This window comes from Tremella mesenterica, assembly GCF_000271645.1.
Source record: "Tremella mesenterica DSM 1558 unplaced genomic scaffold TREMEscaffold_2, whole genome shotgun sequence".
NCBI classification, from domain to species: domain Eukaryota; kingdom Fungi; phylum Basidiomycota; class Tremellomycetes; order Tremellales; family Tremellaceae; genus Tremella; species Tremella mesenterica.
The window spans coordinates 2,644,690-2,660,344 of NW_006711226.1; the positions used below are offsets into that span (position 1 = coordinate 2,644,690).

At 46.3% G+C, this 15,655-nt stretch overlaps 6 protein-coding genes across 6 annotated transcripts; 3 read left to right on the forward strand and 3 right to left on the reverse strand.

Moving 5' to 3' along the window:
- Positions 1-220: 220 nt before the first annotated feature.
- TREMEDRAFT_60693 (uncharacterized protein) lies at positions 221-1,330 on the forward strand (the record flags this gene model as incomplete). The annotated part of the gene is made up of 4 exons (XM_007002844.1): positions 221-227; positions 277-359; positions 559-813; positions 1,121-1,330. The coding sequence occupies 4 exons, from the start codon at positions 221-223 to the stop codon at positions 1,328-1,330; spliced, it is 555 nt and encodes a 184-aa protein (XP_007002906.1).
- A 456-nt stretch (positions 1,331-1,786) lies between these two features.
- On the reverse strand, positions 1,787-3,098 carry TREMEDRAFT_60694 (uncharacterized protein; the record flags this gene model as incomplete). Its single annotated transcript, XM_007002845.1, has 3 exons — positions 1,787-2,380; positions 2,527-2,985; positions 3,048-3,098. The coding sequence occupies 3 exons, from the start codon at positions 3,096-3,098 to the stop codon at positions 1,787-1,789; spliced, it is 1,104 nt and encodes a 367-aa protein (XP_007002907.1).
- Positions 3,099-3,636: 538 nt separating this feature from the next.
- Positions 3,637-6,880, forward strand: TREMEDRAFT_67959 (uncharacterized protein; the record flags this gene model as incomplete). The annotated part of the gene is made up of 10 exons (XM_007002973.1): positions 3,637-3,785; positions 3,848-3,939; positions 3,983-4,205; positions 4,423-4,598; positions 4,835-5,059; positions 5,318-5,351; positions 5,489-5,528; positions 5,756-5,887; positions 5,931-6,013; positions 6,199-6,880. The coding sequence occupies 10 exons, from the start codon at positions 3,637-3,639 to the stop codon at positions 6,878-6,880; spliced, it is 1,836 nt and encodes a 611-aa protein (XP_007003035.1).
- A 301-nt stretch (positions 6,881-7,181) lies between these two features.
- On the reverse strand, positions 7,182-11,732 carry TREMEDRAFT_60696 (uncharacterized protein; the record flags this gene model as incomplete). Its single annotated transcript, XM_007002846.1, has 10 exons — positions 7,182-7,741; positions 8,019-8,320; positions 8,814-8,839; positions 8,920-8,953; positions 9,121-9,237; positions 9,399-9,526; positions 9,612-9,946; positions 10,019-11,143; positions 11,274-11,302; positions 11,503-11,732. The coding sequence occupies 10 exons, from the start codon at positions 11,730-11,732 to the stop codon at positions 7,182-7,184; spliced, it is 2,886 nt and encodes a 961-aa protein (XP_007002908.1).
- Positions 11,733-11,993: 261 nt separating this feature from the next.
- On the forward strand, positions 11,994-13,321 carry TREMEDRAFT_22874 (uncharacterized protein; the record flags this gene model as incomplete). The annotated part of the gene is made up of 6 exons (XM_007002197.1): positions 11,994-12,092; positions 12,210-12,266; positions 12,310-12,382; positions 12,565-12,653; positions 12,809-13,011; positions 13,189-13,321. Coding segments are annotated over 6 exons (654 nt in total), but the record flags the coding sequence as incomplete, so codon positions are not given.
- A 495-nt stretch (positions 13,322-13,816) lies between these two features.
- Positions 13,817-14,649, reverse strand: TREMEDRAFT_60698 (uncharacterized protein; the record flags this gene model as incomplete). The annotated part of the gene is made up of 3 exons (XM_007002847.1): positions 13,817-13,840; positions 13,878-14,013; positions 14,330-14,649. The coding sequence occupies 3 exons, from the start codon at positions 14,647-14,649 to the stop codon at positions 13,817-13,819; spliced, it is 480 nt and encodes a 159-aa protein (XP_007002909.1).
- Between the last annotated feature and the right edge of the window lie 1,006 nt (positions 14,650-15,655).

Here is a 15,655-nt window from a genome sequence, read left to right on the forward strand (position 1 = left end):
AGGACGTGATAGGAGTGTGTACAGAGTGCGAGTTTTGACAAAGGGAGACGTTGTGATATACGTGGAGTGTACAGTTGTGTTTATTTGACTAAGTCGGAGAAAACACAACTTTGGCTGGGGGATCACAGTTTTATATGATCCCCCCATGTTTTAAATCACAGGTGGAGGAGGTCGCGTCGTCGTTGATGGACGTCGGTGTGTGAGATAGGTTTTGGACATTATGGGAGGTGAGTAACTGGATGATGGATGATCAAGGATAATAGTTAATCATAGTAGTCACATTCTCGTCGATATGGGCTAGGTTATTCATGCGGAAAGAAACAAAGGTTCTCATACTAGGTTTGGACAATGCTGGCAAGGTGGGTAGTTCACCTCTGCTACTACACTCTCGGGCACATTGGCTACTCCTGTGTTCCAAAATCAGATCAATCCTCCTTGACGTATCAGTACCACTGACATCATCGTCTCGTTCAAGATCATACCAACCATCGCGACGTCTCAAATAAAGTAAAGGAGTCCAGGGGTCGATGATGAGTTCAAACCAGCGTTGACATATAGTCCACGATCCTATATAGAATAACGATGGGAACAGTAGTCCCATCACTCTCTCCTACAGTGGGGTCAAACCATGAAATCCACGATTACAAAGGTGTTCGTTTTGGGTTAATAGATATCGGTGGTCAGACAGCTTTGAGGAGTTCATGGGGTCAATATTTCATAGGGACAGAGGCCATTATATTGGTCATTGATTCGAGTGATGTGAATAGGTTAGGGTTGGCAAAAACGGAATTGCAGAGGTTGATACGTGATGAGGTGAGGTTTTACTTTTACCGTTCCCTTCCTCCCCCCCCCCCCCCCCCCCCCCCCCCCCCCTTAACCCTCTGAGGCCCAACTCCCCACCCCCCGCGGACCTCATACACGAAATCTTTGCCAGCAGTGAGATGCTTGTAGTGAAGGTCCGAAAGAAGTCCTGGAATGTGAAATGGATAAGTGACCTATGGACGATGAAATTGCGGTGTCGGAAATATCAAAGAACCGGAAGTCCCTATAAATGACGAAGGATAGTCTTCGTGAAAGATCGTACAAAAGGATATTTTAGAAGTGAAAACTGATTTTCCAGTCTCTACAAACTTCCCTCCTTCTGGTCCTCGCCAACAAACAAGATTTACCTCTCTCACAGGGTCGTTTAACTCCCGCTCAAGTATCCGACGCTCTCAATTTGACAGACTTGAGAGAAAGAGAATGGCAGATTATGGGATGTAGTGCTTTAACGGGTGAAGGTTTGATGGAAGGGATGGATTGGTTGGTTGGGAAATTAATTAGTCGATAAGCGTTCGTTGGAAGCGCTGGCATTCCCTCAGGTCACAATTGGTCGTTTCATCCCCTTTCTCCAATATTCGGTAGTCGTCATTCGAAGTCGCTCACATACTTAACCCGTGAATGTCCAGCGGCGCAAGTTTATTCGACACCTCCACCCCGTCCAAAACAAATAAATCTATCGGCTTACGAGTGGAACTCGTACTCCAAGACACCCGGCGCTACAATTACCTCTCACGTTGTACGACCTCCGGAAATTATAGAATACGCCAACATCTTATGATCTAATGATAAAACATGATATAGATCGTCACTACTCAGAGTCAGACTCGCTATTGTATGAAATGATGAATGCATCCAATGATAAACATCACATTTGTGATAGTTGAAGCCTCCAAGCTTCAAGGTCTTTTTCCATGCCTTGTGTGATCCAACACGTCCCACCGCTAGCTTCCAACCCCCCGTCACACTAGAAACCCCCTGAACCTCTCAAACCCACACTACCGACTGACCCAGGAGATTTCTTCCCTCCCCACCATACCTTACTCACACGTACCACCTCCCTCGCGAAAATCTCCCCAAAACCAAGCATGACACCATTGATGAAAGGTAACACCACGTTGATACCCAACACCGCCAGTACCCGTGAGATTGACAAATGCGATGGGGAAGTGAAAATGCTTAATGTCAAACTGGGAGGTTGAGATGGATGACCTCCTTCTCCCGATTCCCGTGCAGGATGATATCCTGAACCTTCATTCTTAGGGATTCCTGCTTTTGGTGCGGATGGTTTGCCCGAAGGAGCTGAAGGAAGAGAAGAGGAATGCTTGGCCGTTCTTGGTATAGACATCATTTCTTCTCCTGATTTGTCCGAAGTGGAACGAGGCGGTGAGAGATCTTCAGCGGAAGAAGGTGTGAGTGATAGTTCTTCCCATGCTCCCGAAGTGGCCGAATGACGGGATGTGGCTGTTGATTTCGATGGGGGAAGTGGGGATTCAAGGGGTTCAGCATGAAGTTGGTTCTGGTCACTGGCCGCTGTTTCCGTTACACCATGATGCTGGGCCTGCTCATCAGTACGAGTACCGTCGCATCGGATCACAATGACCCTTTCATGACAACGCCGCAGCGGTGGAGAAATCATCGCACCGACCATAGGTAGCAGCAGTGTTCAGGAAAGATTGATGATGGGTATGATGTGATTTCACTGACCTTTGCAGCATCAGCAGTATCATCATGAACCAACTCCCAAGCTTCTTTCATCTTTTCCTTCTCCCCCACATCACCCCCATCACCTTTGACCCTCTTGCTGGGACCCGGTTCGCTCAATTCTCTGAGTAATTTCTCTCTTTTCCTCTTCAACTCTTCCCTCTCTTTCTCTACTTTCTTCTCATTCGCTTCTTTCTCCTTGATGGCTTGCAGTTCCGCAGCACGTTCTTTTTCTATACGCGCCCTGGTTTCTGCTGCTTTTTCTCGAGCCACAGCTGATTCAGCATGCCAAGCACGGAGATATGATTCGTATGTTTCCGGCCATGCGTCGAGTCCTTCTACTGGCTCGGCTTGACTGGTTGGTTGCTCTTGTGCGGCTTGAGCTGAAGTGAAGGGTTGAGTGGTGGCTGTAGAGGGAGGGGGAGGAAGTGGTGGAGGAGAAAAAGATGATTCGAGGGAAGACTGAGAGTCAGATATTTGAGTTCTTACAGACACACTACTCATGGTCAAAAAAGATGACTCACACCAAGAGCATCGTCGAGAGTTTCCTGAGCTTGCTCACGAGTGTCGGACATTTTGAAAGACTTGGACCTATGACAAGTGTACGATGGTACGGTGGGGTTTAGAATGATGCTTCTGGGGAGGAGAGAAGCGGGAAAAAGAGCCGGATTTCGTGCGGGCGACGGCATTAGTGGGGCTCCGCGATCGCCGCGATCTGAGAGACCTATGGAGATGCAATAGTCTGTTGCAACGTTGGCTTTTGGGTGATAGTATGCATCAATAGGGCACTCTGTCCAACTATACCACCATCTGGGCTGCTTGCTATACGATGAAGAAGAGGAGATCCTGTGTGGCGGGTAATACGGTAGGAAAGTGCTGTCGCCGGCTAAGGTAAAGGGTTTCTCAGCTTGAAGCTGTGCTCTCTTCACTCAGCACTGCTTGCTTACCTTCTTGCTCATGATGGCTCATCTCCGTTGCCTCGAACTTGTTGCTTATAAAGAGTGAATCCATGTCCATGAAATTTCCCGTCATCGATACCGCTATAGCGCTACTCTGTGCAGTCTGAACATCGAAAGAGTATACAACTACTTGGTACTTGCCCCATCCTTCGACATGCCCACATGTCCAGTTTGTACCCAAGAGATCAACGCCGACCCAGGTGCATTCCAACATCATGTTAATCAACACTTTGATCCTTCACCTTCTCCTACCGTAGTACTTCCACTCGCTTCCCCCGTATCGAGGACCATAGCCGATAACATGTAAGCCACGTTTTCCCCTCATAAGTACTGATTCGTACTCAGCTCTATGAAGCTGATTCCAGATCGAAGGATCCTCTCACTTGTGTCGTCTGCGGTTATCCATTAGAATCATTATCATCCAATGAGAGGTTCATTCATGTCAACGGATGTCTAGGTTGATAACATCCTCTTACAAAAGAAAATGTGCTGACAGACAGATGAGGGGATGGACATAATGGAGCGAGACGATTTTGGAGTGGCGAGAAGTAGATCATATACTAGTACAACGCATGGTGGCGAAGAACCTGATTACGATCTCACGCAAATGAGGAGAGAACAGGATGATGATGATGATTTCGTAGAGGTGGAATGGGAGGGACCAGCAAGACCTGGTGGTTGGCATGATTGGGCGGGGAAAAAACCACATAGAGGGGATAGATGGTGAGCTGGTCTTCTTCACTCTCCCGTCCTTACTTGTATGACCTTGCGTCTCTCATCGCTCCGTTTTCATCCTTCTTGACCTTCTCGAAAATCTACGAGCGTCGGTGGACTGGCTCAGACTGGGGGGATCACCAAGATTAATGCCTGACTTGATTACTTAATGACAAGGGAGAACAGCTTCTAAGTGGACCCGAGGTTGATATGAGCTGATCTTCAGGTGGGATCCCATACAAGCCATTGTTAAAGACAACAATCTTCCTGCGAATTTCTCACCGGGGTTGATGCCTGTATTGGACCAATTACTCAAGAAGTCGGTGGCGGAGGGATACACAAAATCTGCGGTACTTTGCAGCGACACGGTTCATATCAAAGGTGCTTGGGGATTTGACATGGGTATGTCAATTATCATATCTCTCCGCTCGTCATTCCACTCTACTTCTCTTGCATTTCATCAGATCCTCTTCCCTTCAAATCCCACGTCTCTCACCTTCCCTAATCATCTTTGGAGCATTTCTTGATGGTCTGAGATCTACCATGAAGGACCTTTCAGAAGATGAAACTGGTATCCCGCTGAAGGAATGAACGTCATCGTCATTACAACCGCTAAAGGGTATATGACTGACTCGTAGCTTGGGGTTGTGGATATAGAAACGCTCTCATGTCAATCTCAGCTTTACTCATCTCTCGACCAGCCTACCGACCGGTCTTTTCCAAAGAGGCCAATGGAGCTGAACCGGGGGTAAGGAGGATACAAGGATGGATTGAAGAAGCTTGGGAGGAAGGATATGATCGTCAAGGTGCGGAACACTTCAAGGGAAAGCTATTGGGAAGTAGGAAATGGATAGGGACTTCTGGTGAGTCCACATTCCACTCGACTGCACCACATCCTCAGGAATCTATCATCTTCGACCATGTGTCGGAGGAAATCACCAAAATGGTTATCCTTCGTTCTGCCTCAGACGTGATGTCAAGTTCATCTTTCTGTTTGAATCCGGTTGCGATTTCATGGAATTTGATACGCTGGATTTGATTTCAGCTTCACGGGGACTTCCGAGCCCAACTGTATCTGGCTGGATGCAACAGCTATGGTGAATGGAGAGACTAAGTAACAGACCTTTATGCCATGTTCACATCGAAAGGCATACCGTACGTCCACCACTCGTCGTGACCCGAATGATGGCTGATGTACAGATGCGAACTCTGTAAGCTGAGATACATCCGATTTTGGTAAGCTGACCAGTAGACGACTTCCCAAAGTCAAAAGACAAGAACAAGATGTCTAGGGCAGCATGGCATCTTCAACAATGGGTCAAACAGTATTTCGTCAGTCCTTATCTCCTCATTATCTATTGCATATCCACCACACGCAAATATCCTCACCTCCTGATTTTCCCGAGTTCTTCACTTTTCTCTTCCTGCACATTCCAAGTAGCCTCAAGATATCGAGAAGTGGGAAAGCAAGCGATTGAACTCTTTCGTACCTTCCGATTGTTGAAGTGCCGGGGGAAGGAAATTGCATCGTGGAATAGATGAGGTATTGATAGCGATAGAACGAAGATACACCTCATCGACCAGAACCCAATCGCACCTCAGCATTTGATGTCCTAATGCGCACCGAAGCCAACGGTCAAGGGAGAGGAGAAGTCGTCCGTCAATCTTCGAAATTACCTCTCATACTTCAAGTCAGTTTCCTTCAGAAATTGTGATTGTAAATTGACCACTCAGCACTCTGGGCATTCTCGGACTATCGTAGGATACGAAGAGACCTCTCGGGGGGATATCAATTTGTTACTTTTTGATCCTGGCAAGTGGGTAACAATGTTTATTTCGCTATCCGTCCTTTGATCCGTCTTCTTTACTTTATCTTTGATCCGTCATCTTTACTTCATCTTTGGCCCGTCATTCTGGTCAGACAAGAGGTAGTTCTTGTGAACTTTTTGGGGGAAAAGGGTTCAGAGTCTGTAAGGTTTTCGAGAAGATAGCTAAAGTTTAGATCTGTACCTAGACCTCTTCGATCTCAAGCTATCTCCCAACTATCCACCACTCCTTTACCTCGAAGAAAAACTTTATCTCGTACTCACCCATTCACAAAATCCCATGAATCTTTATCTTTTTCTCGACCTATATCCAACGGAGCTTCAGAAATCGTTCCATCCCCCTTCCCTGACAATTCTCCATCTCTTCCACCTTCACTCCGTTCCCGTGCTTCCCGAATAGAATCAATTCGGGCTATATCAATATCTTCCATACCTTCCCGTTCTGCCTCTTCATCATCAGGTATACCTTCCAATATAGCTACTGCATCATCATCATCTCGTATAACTCGTGTCGCAACAATATCTTCTTCCAACAGTGAACCACCTTCTCTCCGAGAAACCTCAACTTCGTCTTACGTCTCACCGAACAGATTAGCGGGTGGAAGTAAACCTTCTCATTTGTTAGCTTCTGATGAAGAAACCGATTCTGCCGGTTGGGTACGAAAAAACCTTCGACGAGCGAATATCGCTTTGAACAAAAATGCCTCAGATACCAAGATGTTGGATATCTTTCGAGTTGGATTAGGAGGGTTGAGTGGGAAAGGTGAATATCAAATTTTGAGATTTACAGGAGGTAATATTTTGGATAATAGGGAGAAGGAGAATAGGAAAGTGATTAATAGTTCTGTCATCATTTGACTTTACCATTTCCCCACATTCAAGAGCCTATTGTACTTTCATCTTTTTTCATACGTCACTGTTCTCATTCAAGATAACTCAACCATTGGAAATCATACCGGTTCTCACGGTATCATCTGAGTGAAAGTTATTCTTTGTCAATCAGTATGAGTAAGGAATTGTTTGTTGCACATTTCAGTAAAGTATGTAAAAATACAATGATCATCTTTCAAATACATTCATCAACATTTATTGTTGAATCACTTACAACGTTCTATAAGCAAGCAATAACAAAATCTACAGCAATCAAAATAACAATTGTTCATTTCCCAACGACAGAAGCATAAGTCATGATCCTTTTCTCTTTATCTTCTTTCATCACTTTATCTATTCCTTTTCCTACTTTTCTCTCAACACGTTTTCCCTTATCTCCTTTTGAGAATTTATCGTTTATTTCAAGTTGAGGGTTTTCAGGAATGTCCATTTCCATTTCACCAAAAACGATGACATGTCCTTCTTCTTCTTCTTCCTCGTCTATTTCCTTCCAACTCATTTCTGTTTCTTGGAAAGAAACATGTTCCCAATCATCTTCTTCTTCACTATCCATTTCCAACTCTCTGACCTCAACTGTATCCTTCAGTATTTTCGTGACTTGATCATCTTGACCATCTCCGGGGATCGCAGGGATTGAGTTCAGATCTGTTTGAGAGGTAAGGATCGGTTGTGAGGTAGGACGAGAAGGTAGTAATGTTGGTGTGGGAGGAAGTAATAACCATCTATTGGAAGATAAGAATGATTTCTGATTAGGTGGTTTGGGTGGATCAAGTGATAAGATGGAAGGATTAGGAATGAAATCGTATCCTAATGAAGATGCAACTGTCACTATTACAGTCAGTTATGTGTATTTCGTTTTCAAGTCCATCTATATCATTTTCCTCTATAATTACCTCGTTTCATTGTGTTGTGTCTTTTTTTGAAAACTTTATCATTCCAATACATTTATCTCTCATGACCATTTGACAATTCGGTACGAATTACTCGCAATGTCATACAGTACTCTACTCTGGACCAATCTCAGATACAGCTCCAATGACACGCCAATCACAGTGCTCAAAGGGACGAAAGAGGGGAGGGGAGGTGAGGGAATGAACAAACTCACATTTCTTTTCTCTACCTCTAGGAGCACCTTCGACCAATTCTTCCAATCCGACCTTTCCTTTTCTCCCCATTTCCAATTCTTCCGCCTTCTTACGAGCTATCTCCTCCGCTTCTTTCTGTGATCGATGGATGACCCTGGGACCATGATTCCCTACAGGGGCAGAACGAGGGAAATGAGGGACTAAATCTAATTCGGCTTGATATTCCAATGACGAAGAAGGTTTAGATTTCCTAGGTACTTGATGACCTGGTCGAGAACGTGGAATTGGACGAGGAGGGATTGGCATGATGGTTGAATTGTGTCTATAGGTTTCAGTTGGAGTATTATACGTATAGGAGAGTGAGACTTTGTGATGCACTCGAGATGGTAGGAGTAGGATTGGAAATGGGATGGATGGGTGGCGATTGATGTGTCGTGGAATCAAATTTGGAGAAAGACCGGGTGGGATGGGACAGGAGAGGACAAGGGATATGAGAAGGCGAAGATGATGGCGATGCTGTATTAGAACCTCGAGGTGGCGGAATGTGGGAGAAGAATAAGAGGACTGACTCCGAAGGAGAGAGTTGGGAAGACGGATCAGTGACGAGTGAGTGACAAGTGACAAGTGATAAAGAGGGGCGATGGATGAAAGTGATACAGTATATGTATGTACTCCGAGTCGACGATGACGATGATACGACTATGAGAAACAACGTGCTTTTCTCACCTTCACCCCCACCCCCTAACCAGATCCATGCATCCAGTACCGAGGGGGAAAGTGTGTGATCTGCCTCGTGGTACGTATCGATCACTCACCTCACTGTAGTATCCCCACTGATCCACTGAAGGTGATGATGGTCCTGAAAGATATTGATGAAAAGATGATAGATGAGTAGTAGGAATGCATGTAGAGTCTACATACCTTACAAAGCTGTACATCTGAAAACGTTTTCGGCCTTGGGGTAGTGTACGGTCATACGGCAAGCACCCAACGACGCAAACAACAAAGGTCCAACGTCAACAAGTGAAGAGTCGAGACGTCATCGACGCGTCCGGCGTTTCTTCCTTCGCCGAGATCCCGTGATGTTCACCACGTGGCAATGACAAAACTCGTTCTCTTCACCTCTCTAGGTCATGTTGCATAGATCGATAATGAGCAAACGTCGTCTCCACATCCTTGAGCATCTCTTCAGCCATTTGATAGACTTCGGTTCCTCGGTTGTTATACATTTGTGCGTTTCTGAGTGTCAGTCGTGGTACTGGCGCAGAACTATCAGACAAAATCGGAATCATTCGTGTTTGTGCATTCAAGTGATGGCCATAACCAGGAACAAAGCGATTCAATGGGGAGATTGAAGGGAAGAGATGATGAGTACGATGATGAGGGAAATGAGAACTCACGCAAAAATCAATAGAATGTCTCGCTCGCATTCATCGATACTCCCAATGGTTCCATCTCTCACTCTCGCTCGAACAGTTTTCAAATCCATAGGTCGTTTGATCACGTCGTAGTAGTCTGAAGCATCCGACTGTTGTAAGCAGTCATTCCTCCTTCTGAACATTCACTGGGTAGATCTACAGGACAGAGGGCATCAAAAGAACAATGTCACTCACCTTCCTCACTGGATTGGTAAATACCGGTGCACATTTATGCCCCATAATCTCCTCCAACAATGACAACAATAACCTCTGTAAATTCCTCTGATCCTTTGGTAAACTGTTCCTACCCCTTCTGGTAACTCTTCCAGTCGCTGAAGTCTCCACGATAGCACTCGGTGCTGATTCCGCTAAACTTGGTTGTTCCGACTGACTTGCAGTTCTCTCCCCCACACTCTCCGTTCCAGGTTCATCCTTTACCTTTTCCTTTTCCTTTCCTCTCGTCTTCCTCGAACGAGTCTCCTTCTCTGCTCCTATGGAATCAACCATCGTGTCTTTCGTTTCTGAACCCTCTACGGATTCTCCGACTTTGGGGACCTGTCAGATCACCATTCCTTTCGATTTCAATCTTAGAAATAACTTACTCCTAGCTGATTGTCTTGTCTTTCTCTCCTCTTTCTCCTTCGCTGGCGTTTCTTTCTCTTCACCTTTCTTTCTACCAGATCTTGTGGACGGTTTATCGTCAGGTGAATCAGGAACGACGGATTCAGTCTCTCTCACAGCTTTACTGACCACCTCATCTCTCATTCCCAAACTTCGACTTGGTCTTCCCTTCTTTGCGCCCTTTCCTCGTTTCTCCTCAGTCTGAACGGAAGAGACTACAGAAGTGACAGAAGGTGCTCTACGCGATACGGCGGGAGAAGATTCTCTGGTTCTGGTCGATAAAGCAGGAGAACCGACTTTTAATGAATCCCTTTTCGACTTTCTACCTTTCCGCTTTGAGCCTTCTTCCACTTCCGGCTGATCCACTTCCATTGGCGTTTCGGGCAATCCAGGTGGCGGCATAGGTGATTGACCGCTTTTTCGAGTAGTTCGTTTAGGTCGAGGAAGGTCTAAAGGTGGGAGAGAAGCTTTACGTTTACCGCGTCGTATAGCAGGAGTGTCAGCTGTGGTTGCGGAAGGAGCGGGAGAAAGGGGAGTTTCTGAACGATTTGATTCTTCGTCAGATGAGACTACTTGATCTTGATCTTCCTCATCTTTCACTGTTACGACTGGAGGTCTTTCTATGGGTTCGAGCGGCTCAATGTTCTCGACCGGTTCTTCAATCTCCAAAGATTCCTCATCAAGTTCCGCTTCAGTCGACTTGACCTGAATCGGCTCCTCATCGTTTACTACTCCATGTGACTTCTCCGTTTTTTCCTGGAGTCTGTCCACATCGGTCGACTGCTTTTTTTCCTCTTCCTCCCGTGTATCCGCATTGGATGTGATATTCGGGTCAGGTGAAGGTGTACGAGAGGGAGCTCCAGCCGCGGCAGCAGCTATGACCTCTTCTTTCGCTGGTATCCAAGAATCCAATAACCTTTTCCCATATTTTCTCTCCAGAACCCCCCGAAGCTCAGAAACGATGGCATTGTCCATCTTGCCAGATTTGATATCTTCAATCTCTGAGACCAGAGTGGTGAATCGCGCTTCATAAGATTCGATCGTAGATTTGAGCTCTTGCATTCGAGCGAGGTAGAAAGTCTGGGCAAGACGAAGATGGACTTTGGCTGAGGGTCAGCTATTGATTGGTACGTTTTGTAGAGTTCGGATCAGACAGACACATGGCAATACAGTGACTGAGTATGAGTGTGTGTAAGTTTGTCACGAATCAGGGAGGGCGCAACTGTTGGGACTGACCTTGAGGTTTGAGAGCGCCTTCTGCTGGTCTGAGAATCAGTATCCTCCCCTCGTCAACGTCAACTCGATCCTTGGTGATACACTCCAGCACGATCGTTCATTTCAAACGTCATTCAGGGGAGGGTGCTAAGTCAGTTTGGTCCTCCCAGTCGGAGCTAAGAGCTTAACATGGAAGAGATGCAATTTTGAGTATGACACGAAGTCAAAATGGGAGGAGGGTACAACTCACACATTCATCCCTATACTCTGCATCAACCCTACATAAGCTTCCTCACATTTCTCAGGAGTGAAAATATCCCCTCTCTGCGCATCCCCAATCACGTACGGATGTTGAGAAATCAATTTAGAGATCAAAGTCCAATCGAGGGCACCGTGTTTATGAACAGCCTGAGCTAGCAGGAGCTTCTCTTCCGTTCGGAGTTTGTCCGCTGCCACTATTTCGGGTGTTGGTAGAGACATGATGATGGTTCTCAACCTGTGGCCTGTGGACGGATACTGCTATGCACCCCACAATAATAATGTTGTAGGATGCTATCCAGCCGCTCGACCAGCAACACTGAGGTAAGTTAGTGATAACGTTTTAGGGGAATCGCCACGTCACACCGTACTCGAGTGGAGGTTCAGAGTGTTCTGTCCGCAACTTGTTCTGCGATTCACTCTACTTGCAATCAGAAGACGGAGATACGGAGAGGGAGGCAGCGGTATAAAGCAAAAGCCAAGATGTCAGATCTAGCAGCTGCTTTAGAGCCTTATGTCTTACTTGCCAAACCTGCCAATGGGCTTGCTGCCATGAAGATTGTTGAACAAGCTACCTCCGCTGTGAGTGTCCATCTTGGATTCTTTCCTTTACTTCTCATGCCAGCTTCGCTCCATGTAATACCCAATTACTCTCCATATCTTCAAGATGGATGTTGATATTCTGGAACTGACATGTAGCCCGGTGTATATGTATTCTCGGAATTATTGGAATTACCAAATATACAAGCTCTCAAGGTGTGTCTCGAACTTTGAGGAATGCGGATACTGATGGGGCCAGCAAGATCCATCCTCTGTCAAAGCGGTCAACTTGCTAGAGTTATTCGCCTACGGAACTCTGCAAGAATATACTTGTAGGTCGTCTCTGTAGTAACACTCTCACTCGAACACAACGTCAATCATTGTACGACTTGTCATGGGGAATGTTCCTTCTTATGTTAAATTCGACATCTCGACGTTGATTCCCTCCTCTCTGAAATTGTCGACGTAGTATTGTATAGCAGATGCAGGAGCGTGATTCTCAGCTGACCTATAGCTTCACCACAGTCATATACATCTCTCTCCCCTGCACATACGACCAAACTCCGTCATCTCACACTCGTCAGCCTCGCCAGTCAACGGAGGGTGGGTGTACTTTCTTCTTTCCACTTGCGAAGTCCTCCGTAACTCGATTTTGAGCTACTACCCGATGCCCATACTACTTTTTCGTGTCCTTCAGTGACACCTTGCTGCCTAATATGCTTCAAGTAGCACGGATCAGACGACAGCTGATAGCGCAGATATTACCCTACGCCGATATACTTCAAGCACTTCAACTTGACTCCGAAAACGAGTTAGAAGATCTTATCATTGACGTCATCTACGCTGGACTACTACGAGGGAGGATACATCATTATGAGAAAATATTACATATCGATTGGGTCGCAGGGAGAGATATAAGACCTGAGGATTTGTTGGTCATGCAACGGAGTGTGCAAAATTGGTCAGTTCTCCCCTCCTCCTCTGACTTCTCGTGCTTCATGTTTCCCACCTCGTCCTCTATATCGTCATTCAATCTGGTATTTACCGGTTTCAATTCTCGAAAAGCACAAACGATAGTCAAAAACAACAGCAGACATCTTCATTGACTTTTGCAAATACAGGCCGAGCTGATAAAAAGGTGCACAACAGCTGAAAACCTCCTTCGAGCTCTAGACACTCAGATCGCCTATACTCAAGAAACTACCGCCCAACAAGCTCATCACACTACCTTATACAACAGTCATCGTGACCAGATCTACACCGAAGTCGCTCTCGCTGCCAAAACTCCCAAACTCGACGGACGAAATGCAAGCTCGTCAGGTCATGCAAGACGTGGTGAGAGTAATGTAGGTGGAAGTGGGCATGGGAAGTGGGTGCGGCTCTTTTCTTTTCACAGGTTTAGCTGATTTTAGCGACGGTCATAGTCGACTCCGTTCAGCCGGTAGTGGAACTGCAGAGACTCGAAGTTCGAAACGACTCAGGGACGGGTTGTGATGTTCGTATCCATGGTGATATCCGTGTGATACTCCAACTAGATCATGACCGTCTTAACATCGACAAAGATGACTCTGCGATGAGACTATTAGTAGAGCGGGGAGAAACATGGGAAAATGTGAAGTATTGTATCATAGAGTCATCATAGCATGTTATTTCGTTTCCTCCAATCCTAAGAATGTCCTCGATGCGTAAAGTGAGAAATGGTACTGATCAAATTTCCCCTCCAACCCTCCCCCTGTTGCTTTTCCGTTTTACCTTCAATCCCATTTTCAACTTTGCAGCTTCCCTAGCTTCTTCACGTCGTTTTCTCTCCTTTTCCTTTTTCTGAACTGGAGTCAATGGTATATCCTCTTCTTTCACTCCAACCCCTCCTACAGACGCGCCTCGTAATCGTATCCGACCGTCCTGAAGGTGTTCGGTAATGACGGGTGAAGCGGCTGGTCGATATTTGTGTTCCTCAGAGTATCTATCATCCGAGCGTCAGTTTAGTTGCTTCAAATTACCGGAGAAACCCATCCAGAACTCTGTCAAAGATCAGAAGAGAAGGCGATTCATATTCCCCTCACCTCTCCCTCGTAAAGGGCAAATCAATTTTTCCCAACCAGACAACTGTTCAACAACCCCCTTCACCCTAAATATTTCGACGTGAAGAGAAAAACGAGACAATAGACAGTGAAATCGAATATCATGATCTTTAATACGGACATGAAATCGATAAGAGAGAAGTAGCAGTTTCAACACTTGATGAGGAGAGGTGATGAAGAATGGGAGAGTTCACATACCGGCTAGCATAAATCACTTTCGGTTTCCTCTGACTACTTCCTAACCTCACCGCAGCCCAACCTGTGAAAAGAACGAAAAGGACAAGTAAGAGACGTTTCCACCATGATGGAGGGGGACGGGCGAATTCAGATTCGACAGATTCACGAAGGGGTCGGAAAGAGGTGGGGTCGGTCAGACGGTCGTCATCGTTCACAGCGTTCTCATCGGTCTCCCCGGTGTTCACGGTCTCGGGGAGGCGATCGAACTCTTCGGCCTCGGCGTTGACGAGGCCCGAAGGCGGTGGCGAGGTGGGAAGAGGTTGGTAAGCATGAGAAGACATGGCAGTGCAAGACAAGTAAAGAAAAGAAGGAGGTCGAAAGGAGAGCGAGATAGACAGGTTTTCGAGCGGTTGTGGCGGTCGAAAGTGGCAATATCCGTCTTGTGAATGTTTCTCTTCTGACTTCTGGCAAAAGAAAAGAAAAAGGAGACTTCAGGATCTCTAATACGTCATGTCAACCTTTCATCCTTGCTATTAGGGTAATCCGCTAGACAGGTTAGTGTGAAAAGTATAAGAAGGAGTTGCAGAGGGAAAGAGGGAAAGAGGTCACTTATTTTTTCAACTCACCCTCTGTTTAACTTGAATCAGGACAATGAACAACTCCAACCGGCTGCCTGAACATGGGGAACAAATATACTTGGGCCCAGACGGTTTCACATATCATTCTGATGGGTATGGGAGTTACCACCGGAGCGACTGTCAGTCGACTGATCCCGCATATAGTCAGTACCCTACAACATTATACACCCAGCCACGGTACTTTCCGAGTGGCCCAGGAACCGAAGCAGGACCACCCGTGTCTCAACCACGGATGTCCGATACCTACAGAGCAACCATGGCCACCTTAGCATACCACCAGAGCCTTTTTGGAGGGCGTCTAAGCCAGAAACAGCGCCCTCAGCCGTGGGTCTGTCCCAACATACCAATCCGCAGGAGCCTTAGCCGATTTTTATTTGGAGCAGTGTGGTCTAGTTCGAGCTGAACGCAATCTCTGGTGGCCACAATACATGACTCCCCGCCCATCCAGGTACTAGACACTCTGCCTCATATGCCATGGTGTTACAGGGTAACGCCTGGTGTAGAAGGATGTCAGACTCAACAAGATTGGACAGAGTTGGATGGATGTCAAGGAAGGCTGCATTAGGTGGGGATGGGTTTTCCTCCTTTTGAGATTTCCCCATTGGGTTTGCTCAAAAGAGGTTTTTCACCCGTACAAGTAGGTACGTAGACCCTTGCAGCAGGAGATGGATTAGTTTGTAGTACTGGTGGCTTGCATGTGGAGTTAGTC